Below are 15,561 nucleotides of genomic sequence, written 5' to 3'. Positions count from 1 at the left end.
TAAATTCATGCAGATATTTTATTTAACATTAATAAATGCATACACTGCAATTTATTTTACCTACAAGTAATTCAGAGTTCTCCGCAAGTACGTTCTCAGAAAGCTGCTGATTTGGTTTTTCAGTGTCTTCTCCATCAGCTAAGCATTTTCAGGATCTGCTGGGAAATAAGATCCAACCACCCCACCCCCCCGCCCCCCCCATTACAATAATAACAGAAAGCTCAGAAAAAATCATATAAGTTGGAAGAAATGTGCATTCATGTAAATAAACTTATATAAATTAGCTTTAAAAATTGAATTCACTGAACATGAATAGTCACTTAAAGCGTAACTGGAATTGACTGTGTCATGTATCAGCCTAATAGCTGGAGCGCTGGTTCAATACAATGAACTTGGGAAGGTTTTCTTAATGAAAGAACTGACGTTTTCTGTGCAGTGGTTGCATTCATCAGACCACATAGTGTTCATTACACTACAAAGGACTGCCAATGTGAATTGTTAGGATCATCTATTAGGTAAACCGGATGGGGACAAAAGATAGTGGAGGAATGAGAGACTTCAGGATATGGAAGTCAGACTGCTTTGATGACCTTTCACCAGTGCATTAACATCTATTCACTGAGAGATCCCAAGTTCATACCCTAATTCTGGTAACCAAAACGGGCCAGGAGCCAGTGGCAGGTGTGTTCATCTTACTATTGGATGTTGCAAACTAACCGTGTACGTCTGTAGGGCCACAATCTTTCAGTTTGGGGAAGTGACTGAAAAATGGACACTCTCTAGTAATGCTAATTAGACTCTAAAAGCCACCCTGGTTTATGGCACTAATTTGGAGAGGTGCCGCATACTGGGGTTGATTTCTTCCGAGAGAGGATGAGCCCCGTACCACTGGGAAATGGGAAAACCCAGACATGCTGATTGGCAAGGTCAATGCTGGAAGGCCCAGTGCTGACTCAGGAGCAGGCACGTTAATTCTGTGGGGATTTACATCCACTCTGTCCCTTGCTTACCTAATAGGAGCATTGTTATGCTGTTTCATAGGGAGCTTAGTGATTGAAAAGAGAGATTTAATAGTAAAGATAAAAGTTTTGCTTCAATTCTCCTAACATCCAGTTATTAAGAAGCTTGTCTGCTCTATGAGGCAGCACACTACAAAAGCATTCCGAGTTCACAGACAGGGCTGTGTTAAAGCACATAACAGGTTTAATTCTTTCCTGTGGATGTTTATAGTAGCTGTATCGTTATCATGCACTGTCTTTCCTCCCACTTGCAGTGTTCAAGTTGAAATTATGTGAGGGTTACTAGCCTAAAAGTCCATACCTCAAGGTCACTCCCCTAACCTTATTTCCCATGTGTTTAAATGTATTTATATAGATGGGTAAGATATGGTAGCTGCTGCCACATAACCTCGTTTCCCTTGCTGACATCTCCAGTGGGTGGAATTGAGTATAAAGCTGTTATTGGGGATGGAGACATGTAATGCCAGTCCCACTTGGAGTGCGAGTGCCTGCCATGCTGCTGGTGACAGTCCACCATGCTCCCTTCCTTCCCAAGCAGAGGTGTCAGCTCTTTTACATCACCTGCTACAGCCACCACGCTGCTACCTGAAAGGCATAAAAGATATAGAAGATGAAAAGCATCTCTTAAGAGCTGGAAGTTGCAGTGAACTTTATGTCCAGCAAAAATTGTTTAAGAGGGACTTTTCTGAAGTTTCATTCCTTTAAGCTTGTTGAAAATACTGTGTGTATTTTCATTCCAGAATCTATGCTCTGTCTTTTATTCCTGTTTCTCTATGGACTTTATTTAGTGAACCAGTGACAAGCGTTACACATTTCTATGGTAACTTCAATACCATGTGAGGATTTCAGAGCACTTTACTGACACTGGCCAATTAAGATTCACAACTTGTAGGAGCAGTATGACAACGTCTTGGTTGATATAAAATAGACGTTAAAGGCATTCAGTTTGATATTCTTGTTTTTTTTTTTAAAAAACAAACCCTGATTGTTGTTGTTGTTATTATCATCATCATCATCTAATTAGGGAGAGGTTTTGATTGTACTCAAACTGAGTTGTCAGGATTTGGGCCCATATGCTGTTTGCCAGAAAGGTTCAGGCTTTTACAGATGTATTCTTGAAAAGTTTGACATTGTGGGGAAAAAAGATTTAAGACCTGGATAGGCTTCTGTGCTTTGGGAAACTGTGACATCAAAACTTTGAGAAGTCAGGCCTTGCTGTGCTGCGGTGGGACCTATGAAGCACATACCCCAAACTGAGAGTATCTATTTCTTGGCTCTGTACAGCAGGAGATGGAAATGTTCAAAGGAATTAAAGACACATGTGAAATAGTGCCTCCCACTGTCAGTCGCTGCCCCAAAATGACAGCAGAAGACACCAGGGTTGCTGGAAATGGTAGAGTTATTTCCCTTATATGGGGGGGAAAAAAAAAAAAAAGCTGTAGTACAAATTTGGGATAGGATAGAAAGCAAGAGGTTTAAAGAATTAAAATACAAGTGCTTGATTTGTACATGTGTTTTAAAAATATCCCAATACCTAGATAGTCGACATAAAGAGGTAGAGAAGAGCTCGAAGGCTTGTTTGCAAAGCCAGGTGACATCAGAAATTTTGTTGAGGACGAATTAGTCCTTACTGGTACAGTTGAACAGCACATATCTTACTCTTCATATGTCCCCTGTGTGATAACAGAGTTCAAGTGAAAGAAATAAAGAAACCATTCTGCTTAACGGCGATCATTCAGAGTCCCCTGGAGCAGTCCGTGCTCTGTCACTGGCCTGGCTTCACATATGGGAGCAAGGAGTAGTGATGGCATGAATGTCTTTTGATTTATCTTGCAAATCAGTGAGTAATAAAAAGGTTTTGAGTATATGCATTTTAAGCATATTTTTAGCTGTTACGTCTTTTTGGATATCCACTATAATGTAGAAGGAAATAGTTGTCTGCCCAAGATATTTCACTGCTGAAAATACATCGTAACACAGCTTTTATTATGTTGTATGCTCTCCCTTGAGCATGCAGTGTGTGCACAGGTGACTACAGCTAAAAGTCTATGAATTGTTACTTGCTACATTTAAAATATCCACAAGAATTATCATATTATTTTATTAGCCTGAGGGTTAAGATGTAGTTTTCTCATTAAAGAAAAATACACTATTTTAAATATAGACCTTCCCAAAATTGTATTTGTTTTAATGTTTATAAAAAAGGATTTGAAGACATAATACCAGCCTATTTAAGATTTTCTGCTTCTTGAAGCACAGAGCACAGGGGTTGATCCTCCATTACACTAAGGCTTATTAATGCTACTCTGCAGGAGTTTTAAAGGGGCTCCTGAAGAGTTTGCACAGCCTTCACCATGCCCTGTTCCAGATCCCTGGAAGCACTGATGGGTGAGAATGGAAGAGGAATACAGGTCTGTGTTTCCTCTGGCTTTCCTGAGAAATTTTGTTCAGGCAAAATAGGAAATATTTGTTTATATTAGATTTCCAGATGCACAGAGATCTCCGCTGTGTGATCCCCACTCCACTCCCATGACTACATGTTTAGGAGACAGCAGAGTCACTGCACTACACTACAAAATGCAGAAGCACATCTTTCACAGTACACTGGCAATTTTAAGAAGCAAGCAGGTGAGAAGGAAGCATACCTTAAGTCCATTTTGCTCTAGGTTTATTTCTTTTTTCAATTTTTCACTTTGGTAGAAGCTGAAACCGTACTAGAACAGCCTTGAGGCTGCTGTAAGTGGCTGGAGAGCCACGCTGGCCTCGCATATGTGGCAGTGGCAGGTGACTTACAATCTGCCAAGTTAATTAGCAGCTTTGACTATTGTCTTTAAAAGGTACTATGTGTGTTTTATAATAACAGTAATAATAAGTATGTACTGTTCTTCATTGTTCAGTGGAAATGATTGTTTCCTTTGTCTGTTTGCTCCCTCCTGAATCTTGTATGGTTTGAGGTACTTCTTGTTCAAAATGTGTTCTTAGCTCCATAGGAGGGGGTCAAAACCTAAACATAGTTTTAAACAATAAAAAGCTCCACAGAGCTTAGGACATTCCTACATAACAATCATGTCTTTCCTCTACCATATTCTGTAGGTGTGGTGGAGGTGGGGGTGTTCAAGGCAAAGATTTGCTAGTACTTGTGAGGCTGAATATGTTTACTTTGAATAAGTACTGTAAATCATCTGTCTGGGGAATGGGTTTGCATGGGAAGTGAAGAGGGTTGGGTTGTTTTTTACTTTAAAAAATTGGCTTTTTTTTTTTTTAAATATGGGATTTCAGTAGGAAAATAACAATTTTGTGGAATGGCTTGTTTTTCTGTGGAGCAAAGATGTTGTCTGTTGCTATTTTTCTCTTAATTAGAGAGTCATTTCTAATTACCTGTCAAGGTCCCCTAGAACCTGGGATAGCTGGTCTTTCTTATGTGCATGTGATGAAATCAAAACAACTAAGTAGAATGCGAGTCTGTCACAACTGATAGGAAGTAGAATGAAGCCTAAATATGAGAATAATTAGCACTCTTGGACCACAGGGAAGAAGGAACTCTCTGTCAGGTATGATGGCTGTACCCTGCTCCTTTGCACTTCCCTGTATTGTGCTTCCGGAGCAATTCAAATACACTTGCAATTATACTGAATAATATCCATTAATTCCATATCTATGTAGTGAAAGTTTTCTGGTGCCCTTAACTATGGTCAAGATCCCCATTTTTTTCTTAAAATGTAATACTTACTGAGCTGTTTGTGATTTGAAAAAAAAAAAAAAAGATAAATGAGGTTTGACTTGCTTTCCCCTTTCCCTGCGTACTGACAGCTCCTTCTTGCAGAGGTAGCTGTGGACCAGGGAAGCTTTACCAAAGCTCATTCACAAAATACAAATCAATATCACCGCAGAAGTTCCTGTTAATTTTGCATGGTGGTGTTGCCTATTAGAAGTGGAAGGTGTATCACAGAAATGACCAGAATCAGACTAACTTTGAGGCAAATAATTATGATTGTGTGGATGGTCTGCGTGCACCTACTGGTGTGTGCATGGGGTGAGGGCACACTGGTAGAAAACATTTAATTGCACAATAGCTGTCAGATCAGCTGTAATTGAATCAGCTGTGCTTGCATAACAAAATCTTAGTGTTCTCAAATTGAAATCACTTAAGTAAAATGATTTTGTGGTGTTTAGAAAGCAACAGAAAAAAATTCACTAAAGACCATTAAGCGGCCTCAAGCCCCAAGTTTCAGTGTTCATTTGTACCGATTATGGTGTGACAGCTCTTGAGTTTCCAATGATAACAGCCATCTGACTTGATCTGAGTTCAATGGATTTTCACTAAAATAGAATCATCGCCTTTGTGATGGATAGAAAAAGTAAAGCAATACATCCTGATAAATGCTCTGGCTTTTTTTCCCCTTCCCTTACTGTGACCTTGTACAATCTATAAGTGAGCAAAGCTGAGCCCTGGCCACTGCTGCAACGCATCAGGACTTTGAAATTTAAGTAGCTCTGAAACCCATCAATGGGGTGAAGGGAGAATGGCCTGAGAAAGCGATGGATCATGCTTAGAGGGCTCACAGGGAAACAGGGTAAGCTGAAGGTCAATACGCAGACATGTCCTGAAGGAACAGCTCAGACACTCATTCACATTCACATCTCAAAGCCACTGCTGCTGTAGCACTGTGAGGAGAGATCAGTAGGAGAGTAAAATAAAACAAGAATTTCAGAGCATATCATTTCTTCGCAGAAGCAAATGGCACAGGGGTGCCGTGCAAAATATCTATAACCTATAGTGATGGCACAGTGCCCTAATCATCCTTCTGAGTAGCAAGAAGCATAACACCATGGAAACACATTCCTCCCATTACAATCCAGTTGTTTTCAAAGTTTTTTAGTCCTGGTAATTGTGAAGAGCATTTAACACTTTTAATGTGTCATTGATTGTTTGTAACACATTATTCAGCATGACATGAAAGTGAGCTAAACTGGAAGGGACGCAATCTGAATCCATACACATGCAGACAAGTAATTAAAGGCCCTTACACTTTGTGATTTGTATGCCTATGTGGAAATGGACGTGTACAGAACTTTTACACAAGTTTATGTTCATATTCTGATTTTTGGGGGGTTTGTTTTGAAAAAGGTTTGGTACCAGATACAGACTGACTTGCCTGTAAGGAGCTTACAAAATAGGTGAAGAAATAGGAAGAATAAGAAAATATTAAAATAAAATCAGTACACAAATTTGAACCCGCAGTTACCATGCCTAAAGCAGAAATTGCCGAACAAGTCAAGAGGCTTATTAGCATTTTATGTAAATCAGTTATTACTGTTCTCCACTTCCTTAATTATCCATGTTATTTCAATACAACCCTTTCTTTGATGTCCCAATTCTATATTTAAATAGTGCAAGATTTCTATCATATCCTCCCGCTGAGGTTTGTTCCATGCAAAAAACATGCCAAGAGCAGCTATTTTAGAGACTACTGGGAAATGTTTAATTGGTTAATCCCATTTGAGTTATGAGGGAGTATTGCCACGCACAGAAAACAGAAACATGTAAAGTACTGGCTTGGAGAAGTTTACTAAAACCTGCAAGACTTCCCCTGAAATTTAGCCCTGAAGATGTTTTGTTTCCTAGGTATCCAATGGGAAATGATTCAAAGGAAGATCCTTCAAACTTCTTTGAAATACACTAAATGATTGATTCATAGTAGAAATATTTTTGAATTAAAGTGCAAAGTCATTTTTTATTTTGTTCTTGCAGTGCAGAAGGGGTCTCATTTTATAGTTGACCTAGCACTACAGTGGCAAAAGGACAGCGTGTTTCAGCAAAAAAAAAAAAAAAAAAAGCCCACCAGACTTTAACAAGTTTTTAATTGTTACCTACTATTTCAAGCAAATGAGCACTCATCAGATTTCCATGTTGTACAGTAATCAGCATCGTCTGTGTGAGTATTAATTCCAATGGAGAAATGGACATTCTGTGTCGCCCATTAGGATCAATTCTGGACAAAGGGATGCTTTAAAATTTTAACATTTCTGTACAGCGTCCAATTTCCAACTTTGGACTGGAAAGACTTCAGAGCAAAGTACTGGCAAATATTGCTTTCCCTATTTCAAACATTTGATAGTTTTTAACCTTGTTTAAAACTTCTTTGGGAAGAAGGTAAGAGTTTTAGCACTGAATGCAATGAAGAAAAAAAGCATGTGTACTTCCTTAATTTGGCTATAAACACAAGAAGTAGAATGCTACAGCATGGTCAAATACAGGAGTTCATCTTCATAGATTTTAATGGAAAAAAGTAAAATTTCAATTTTTTTTTTGCTTTAATTCTTTTTAAGGGATAGCATTAATTTCCACCTTTGCTGAAAATGTATCAGATTGTATAGTGACTAATAGAAGTAAGGTAAAGAGATTTTTTTTTTAGTACATGAAGCTTGGTAAATAAGAGAGGAATTAGTTGATTAAAAAAGAAATCAACTCTTACATTCTTCTATAAATAATGTGGTTCTCTTTGTACTGATTTCCAAGCTAAGGTTTGGATTGTCCAGTTGAGAGGGTTTGGTGACAAGCTTTTCCGTATTCACAATTCTTGTAAACAGATGTTTCCCTGTTACAGAAATAGGTTAACTTATTAAAAAATCTACACTGGAACTGTGGATTGCTGAGTTTCCATCACTGGGAAGTACATTGTTCCAACTCTGAAATTATACAGTCTAAAATCATCATCATGTATTTTCATCAGGATGAAATATCGGGAGCTCTGCTTAGTGCAAGGTTTTATTAATGATGTGCTGTCAGAAGCTGGATGCTCTGCATATTTGCATATTAAACAGCTGAGTGAAGAAACATTCCTTTTATTGCTGCAGGGAATAAATCAGTTTAAAGCAAGTTCTCATCATTTATACTCCTTTCAGCTAAGTCTTCTTTTATTGAAATAAATTGTTGAAGTGCTTTGCTCATTCTTTGAATACTGATGAAATTTACCTTGATAGGGCCTCAGGAAAAATAACATTTTCTTAAAGGTGCAGCATTGTTCTTTATCTAAATGCAGTCTAACTTTTAGAAATTGTAAGGAAATTTGTGCATCTCCAGCCACACAAAATCTTCTTTTAATTATAGACTTTCTGTAAATATTTCAAGATGTTTGTGTAATTTTTGTAGTGCTATCCACCCAGAAATCTTCTGCACAGGAACTTTAGACAACACGTAAGAGTTATATTTATTTTATTACATATACATTCATTAGTTGCTGTTTAGTGAACAGGGCCTTACTGCTGCCTTACATCTGTGCATTGCAGATGAACGTCACCTTCTCTTGTCTGTATGCTGTCTGTTGGTGGCAGCCTGAGTTTAGAAGTGCGATGTCTGGAAGAACTAGAACAAAGTCAGTAACAAAGAAAAAAAGTTTGTATTTTATTTCCTGTTCTTTCATCATGCTTGAAATGAAGCATACAAACATGTCATGAGACCCTGGTTTTCCCGAATTTACATAAATAAATCATTTTGAAATCATAGTTGGTTAAAAGATGGGCAAGTTTTATAGTCTGTCATTTTTTCCAGGCGTGAACTAGAAGAGAGCAATAGAAGGAAAGTAATTTAAAATTAAGTGAATGTATTGTAGGAAGTCAGATAGAGTTTGGACATCTTATTTAATGCTACTGTATTACATTGGCTAGCACTGAAATGTTGTCTATCGCAATAAGCAGCAAAATAGTAAAAGAATTTATCAAAGGAAAAATTTATTGTTTGTGTTCCTATATTTTATTTCAAAAGGTTACAGCAGCAAGCCATTACATGCCTTTCTTATGTCATATAAGATATTTTAAAATATAAATCATTTGTGACAGGAGCTTCTTGTTTTTAAGTGGGAAATGTGCATTTAATAACTTGAAAATAATGTCAAAACATCCTCTCCTAGATGGTTGCCAAGTGAACTGTTGCTTTTCATTTATGTTTTATTTTTGGAGGTTGGGCTTTGCAGGAATATTTTCAGATACTTAGAAAAATAGTGATACATTGCAGATGTAGTTTATTTTAATTGGACAGGACTAAGTGAGCTGACTTTATGATAAACAGTGCAGCCAGCGGCTAGTGACTGCAATTCCACTTTAAAGATTATACAGAAAATAAAAATCCTTGAAGCTAAAGTCATAAAGAACCAAGCTGGAGTTACTTTTGGAACATATGTCTATGTTTATCTCAGTGGGTGTTATTAGGAATACCTGATCCTAAATGCGTAGTATCCTATAAAGTACATTTTGCCTTACCACCTAACCCATCCAAATATTGAAATTTTGATATTAATGAGATTTGGGTTTATTTTAATTATTTAAAATGTCATTATGAATTAATAGTTATAATATTTTATGTAGAGTGTCAGAGAATTCTCAAGTACAGTGTATGATTCTGCAATTGAAAATCCTGATAATACTTCTTACCTCTTCAAAGATTTATCTACTAATGTTCTGAGGTCTTATCCCTGTAAAAGGCTGTCATACCTTTGATTTCTTTATTACTATTCAAAAATATAAGAGAGAGCTTTACTTAAAGTGCCTTTTTTGAAGCTATATGTGATTTTTTTTCCCTGTGATTGAATAGTAAATCTGACATAAATTCAGTTGCTGACATTTGGATGTTTATAAGGATGATTTGGTTTAGTGGTTAGACCTATTGTATTTCACAGGGGTGTTGTCAGGCTTAATTAATTATGCTGCAGCAATATGCAGTGCAGATTTTTGTGCCAGCATCTTCACAGAGCTTCACAGGGAACTTACAGTACAGGACAGCTATTACTGGACTGGCTGATTTTGCCTCTGTCGTACTGTACACATCTTAAAGCAGTATCTGATCTTCTCTGTTTGCAAGAGGATATGTGTCTTTTTGTAGCTTTGAGGAAGAGGAACCGAATAACCGCTAGCGACTCAATTGCTGTAAAAAGCTACTGCAAGAAAAATCCCATCCCAGTTTGCCTACCATCTGCTACTCTTGCTTTTAGGGATGTTTCAGATGAAAAGTACATGATGACTGGTCATATTTTCTGTCTTTTTATTGTCATAGGCATCATAGGTGGAAACGTCATACTAGAGCATTTTGCCTAACCACCCCTTGTGAGGTTAAGATAACTTCCTAGAGTGTATTGTTACATATTTTTTCATTGTTTGTTCCTGGAGAAGTTATAACTGACTCATGCTCTGGGGCATTTACTACCACCATAGGGAAACTGTTTGACAGTGTAAGAGGCTTCAGTGCTTGAATTTTTTTTCCAGGTCTTCAGCCTGAGGCAGGATGTAAAATATAGGGAGAGAGTTGAGCTCTTTTTAGTGATGAGTCCACACTGAGATGTTTTTGTAGTGTTAAACCACAAACTAGAAATCTTCTGTTTGTAGATGAGTTAAATACAGAGATAACACAGCATTATATATGCATCATTTCCAAAGAGTAAAAACAGTGAAAAATAGTAAGGTGGAAACTCTTAAAAATATGTTTAATTCAACATATTTAAACATTGTTCCTATATTCATGAGACAAGAAAAATACATGATTTTATTAAGTATTGCTAGAAAGATTGTTAAAAATTACTTTGAGGATAAGGTTGCTTTCTAGGGAATGCCAGTGGCTTCATTTCTTCTCCTAGCCACTGGGAAAGTTTCCGTATTTTTTTCTTCTTGAGGACTCCTCCTTCAGGAGTAGCAGGAATGTTTGGGATCAAGTATACCAAATGAATCATATGTCTGATATATCCCAGCCTTTTCTGTTTGGACCTCTTTGTTGCTTTTTTATGAGCTTTCAGGCTGTTTAAAGAATCTTTGTGCACTGAGGATAGATGGCGTCTTTGTGCCAGCCATATACTTCCCTGTTGCAGTTCCAGGCTGTAGCTTCACTCACCAGTTCAGCAAAATGCAGGACTCGGAAGAGTGGCAAACTAATCTGTCCTCCTAAAAGGTTTAGTTCTTTCTGTGAAAACTCAGCACCATAATTATTTTTTTTGTTGTTTTTAACTAAGTTTAGTTTACCCATCCCTCTAAATGACTTTGAGAAGAAAAAAATGCACTTAGCAGTGTAAATCTAGTAACTAGACTAAATTGCTTTGCTGCTGAGAACTCTATAGGGAAGCGTGTAGGAGGGGAGGAATTTTGGCTGCAAAATAATTGTATCTCTTGAGAAGCCCTGAATATCTGACCTGTAGATTTTAAATGGTGCATTTTGGTCAGGGTTCATGCCAAGATGCCTTTACATACTAGGTTTGGTGAGTTGTTACTGTGTTTTTAGATTGCACATGGAACGTATGTCATGCCCACTGGTGTGATGAAAACAGCGGTTGATTTTTTTTCGTGTATCTTTGCTCTTTGTATGATAATACTTGAAACAACTTGTATGCTTGAAAAGGTGTGGCAAGAGGATCAAAACAGCAAAATTCTGGAATGCTTCATAATGCATAGGTTTCATTTGTTGTAAGTGATGCATAATGTTCTTGAACTAAAAATAAGCAAAAGGCTGTCAGAACTTGGTATCGTTGTTTACCACCCCTGTGTATGCAAATGGGACTCTGGGTGCCTGTGCCCACACATAGCTGCGCTATTCCATGTTGCTACCTGCATATACCACAGACACGGATGTTGTAGTGGGGTTCGGGTCTCTGAAACAGTGAACGTGAGCAGTAGGGGACTGCTCTCTGCATATGTTTTTGTTGTGCTGAACAATGAAACCTGATCTTGACTGAGCTCTCAGAGTGCTAATGCAATAGAAAATAATACTCACCCCACCATACATAACAAACCCAAAATCATATGAGAATGACCGACTGCAGGTTTTCAGTGCAGGAACATCAGACTGATGCTGGTACACAAACTAGCACTCTAGAAATCACTAGAGGCCTCCTAATCTCTATAGTACCCCTGTTAGTAGTTGCCTGGGGATTTGTTGTTATTTTAAGATTTTTCAATTTCAGCAGTATAAAATAGAGCACAATTTAACTGAGGGTGATAATAGCTATTATATATATTTTGTTAATATCTACTTTGTTCTTCAGTTGTTTATACTGTGTGTAAGAAGATCTCTTTTCCAAAAGGATATGTTTTACTTTGGCTTCTCTTGAAGATGCACAACTACATATTGATTCCATACAAGAAAAGAGAAGTTGTGACTGCCGTGAGTTACTTGTAACGTAAGTGTGTATATCTCAATTTACCTTATGGTTCCCTGGTCGATACGTCATTTAAACTGACTGTTTTTATTTTCCTTGTTGGCCTTTGATTTCTTCTTTAAGTTCTTGACGGAGCAATTGAAATTTCTAATTAAAAAACATGTGCATGACAAAGGAGACTTCCATCAAAAAACTATCTAAAAATAACAGAGGTTCTTAAATTTTGCAATTATTTCACTATATGAATTATTGTAATTATTATCATGCCAAAGGTTTAAGCAGAATCCCTCATACTATAGTTTCATTTAGTTTATAAAGACTCACAATGTTTCTCTGGTAACTTGTACCAGATAGTACCATTAAGTAGGTAACTGTTATGTTAGTTTCATCTTGGTTTTTTTTGTTAGTTTAAACTTCTCGTGGTAGTATCCAGGGGAAACAGAGAAGGACATAATTTGCTGGATACATGAAGAAATTGAGGGGGTGTTGGGATGAGTAAAGAGAACGGGAAATGGTCGAGTATGAGGAATAGGAAAGAGCATGAGTAGTAGAGGATGGTAGCTGAGGCAACACAAAACATTGGAACAAATTGCCAATTAGCAGAGAAGGCAGTTCTCAGGTGTAAAAGAGCAAAATCTGATATAATTTTAAGGTCAAGGGAGCTTTCAGAGCAGTTTGTAATCCTCTCCTCCACTTCTGTTGAGAAAAACCCAGCACAGCTTTCTTCTTTCAGTATGGTTTGGAAAGACTCACATGGGGGAAGGCCAGACTGCAACCCGTACTAAACTACTCTCCAAAACCAGACCAATCTTCATCTTCCCTGTGAAGAGACACACACAAAAAACAGACTCTCTTCCTTTTTCTCACGTGGTGTAGAACTGGGCTAGTGCCACAAAGACAACTAAAAAGTACTAGTTGGGATGAATGTATAGCTACCACATTTGTGATATTTTCATAGAGATTGTGTTTCTGATCAACATTATCAGTGCTTGGCTGAGGAAATGCCAATAGTCTTTAGTCTGAACAGCTGAAATACATGTATTTATAGAGTTTTTTAATGAAAAAAAGTTTCTGCATCACATCTGGGTTTCTGTTTTGTTGCTGTGCTCAGAAATTGCAAAAGGGAGACCAGATTGGAAATCTGAGCTACTGTAGCCTTTAACCTTTAAATATGTTAAAGCGCTTGTTCTGTTGAAGTGTTATAAACAATTAATATTGTTGGAATTAAATGAACATGTTTTCAGAGGTAGTTACATTATTGTGGTTTTGGGGTGCTGTAATTGTAGTTGTATTTTTGTTTCTACATTTTATTAGGAAGTTTACATTTGACCTTTATGAGGTTGGGTGATGGGAGAGAATCCAATAAATGCCTTCTGGATGGGTAACTGTTATCTGTGATCAACACTCCTGGTTTATGTGGTCTTTGTGGGTGACAGGAAAGTGATTTAAAACTGTATGAGAGTACTGTGTCTTGATTTATGGTATAGCATACTAAACATGATCATTAAGGCTCTCTTCCTTGTTTTTTAGAATGATAATTATTAAACGAGAGTAGTTTTTTTTTTGTTTAAAAAAACAAAGGCCTGTAATACAATCCCAGGTCAGTTATGGCTTGCAGCGCTGGGGTGAAGGATAGAGGGAATATCCAACTGAACCCTTTAAAAACTATGGTCTTAAAATACACAGGAGATTCACACAAGTGAAATCATATGCATTACAGAAATAAGGATCTATTTGATATTACTGTAACAATTCTATCTACTTCCTTCACTTGTTCACTCTTGTCTGTGTCGTACCTTGAAGAAGACTCTCCTTTTGTACTATATATTTGAGATTAGGTATCTGGAGCTTTATCAGATCTTCTCATGCCCTTCCCTCCTTAAAGCGTACATTACAGATCTCTTGCTGCTTGCAGGTACAGTACGCACTGGATATTATTTTATTTAGGAAATACACTTTTGAAGATACTGCTCTGATACTAAATCAGCTGAGTTTGATTCAGCTAATTTGAGTGTGGAGAAAATATGGGGAAAAAGAACCTAACAAAATTATTTTGACTTGGCTTTGTAATTCGGTGTAGCTTTATTTTTGAAGTTGCGTGTATCTAATTATTGGTAAAAACATGATGTGAAAATGATAAAAATAGCATCTGGAACAATGACAGCTGCTTTCTTGGAGTTGCTGTTCTGGAACTGCCATTAAGAGCCACTGAACACTGTTTACACGCTAGAAGTTTTTATTTGTTTCTTGTGGTAATACCAAAGTTTAAGCAGCTGGAAAAAACAGTTCAGAGCAGGCCCAGGTTAAGCACATTCAATCCCCTGGCATTACCAGTTTATTTACAGGGTTTTTTTGTTTAATTGAAAATATACAAACTAGCAAACTTTCTGGCTTCAATCCATTTACTTAGCTTGAAAGACTTTAAGTCTAAGCAAACATGAAACTAAACCTACACAGGAGAGTCCATCTGTCTTCAAGATGTGTTTTGCCCTGTGCTTGGTCAGAGTAACAAACTCCTATTGATGCCACGGTGCAGTGCAGCCCCTCGGTAAGAGTCACAAGGAGGATTTGATGGCTCAGTCTTAGCCCAGGGACTTCCTTCCAGTTCAATCGATTCCACTGAATAATTCTCTCTGCCATTCTTTATCCAGAAGGATGTCTGTGTATATGTCTCTCGGTGTGTGTATACGTACACACACACACTTCTCTCTCTCTCCATACACACACACACTCTTCTGAGTATATACACGCTTCCATATATACATAGAACTTGTGTATATATACACTTCTATATACTATATGCATATACTTCTATATACTATGTGTATATATACACTTCTATATACTATATGCATATACTTCTATATACTATATATGTACATTTCTATATATACTATATATACACTATATACACACACAAACACACTCTATAATGTATTTGGCAGGGATTGTCCGCATGGTGCAGGATGTGACTACCTGTCCATTTTGGCACACTGCTCAGACTCCAAAGTGATGGCTTGATACTTCTCAGGTCTAGGAGTGTCAGGCAGTGGCCTCTTTACTTAGCAAACCCGTTTGCTTTACCTGTAGGCAACCATCCACTCTGAGCAAGTCTTTATTCAACACTGTTCTCGTGTTTTATTCTGTTCTTACGTAATTACACCGTTACACAAGCTGTGCTTATTTGTGGGATAACAGTTGCAGGAGAGGTTCTGTCATGGAGATACTACGTAAGTACAAATAACGGAGGGGTTTTTTAGGCTCTGGATAGGTGCATAGCTACCAAATGATTGCATAGTTTCTGGTATTATAAGAAATACAAAAGGGTACAGTGTATACTTCATTAAACAATATCTGATTTTAGGCCATACCGTAGTGTAGAAGTTTAAAGTTCTTGGACTTAGCTG

At 37.4% G+C, this 15,561-nt stretch overlaps 1 protein-coding gene across 7 annotated transcripts in view; it reads left to right on the top strand.

The window, feature by feature from the left end:
- The window catches only part of WWOX (WW domain containing oxidoreductase), a 550,369-nt gene that overhangs the window by 255,519 nt on the left and 279,289 nt on the right, over nt 1-15,561 (top strand). Inside the window, exon 9 of one of the 7 annotated variants that reach the window (XM_080410746.1) lies at nt 12,080-14,972. The exons of 5 other annotated variants lie outside the window; for them this stretch is intronic. In XM_080410746.1, coding sequence (XP_080266872.1) covers nt 12,080-12,106 — 27 coding nt within the window. In that variant the 3' untranslated portion in view covers nt 12,107-14,972. Of the gene's footprint in view, nt 1-12,040; nt 14,973-15,561 lie in introns of those variants that run through there. One more of the 7 variants, XM_080410745.1, reaches the window with a different exon arrangement.

Source organism: Falco punctatus, assembly GCF_963210335.1.
Source record: "Falco punctatus genome assembly, chromosome: 14".
Classification (NCBI taxonomy): domain Eukaryota; kingdom Metazoa; phylum Chordata; class Aves; order Falconiformes; family Falconidae; genus Falco; species Falco punctatus.
This window is presented reverse-complemented; position numbering and strand designations above follow the sequence as displayed.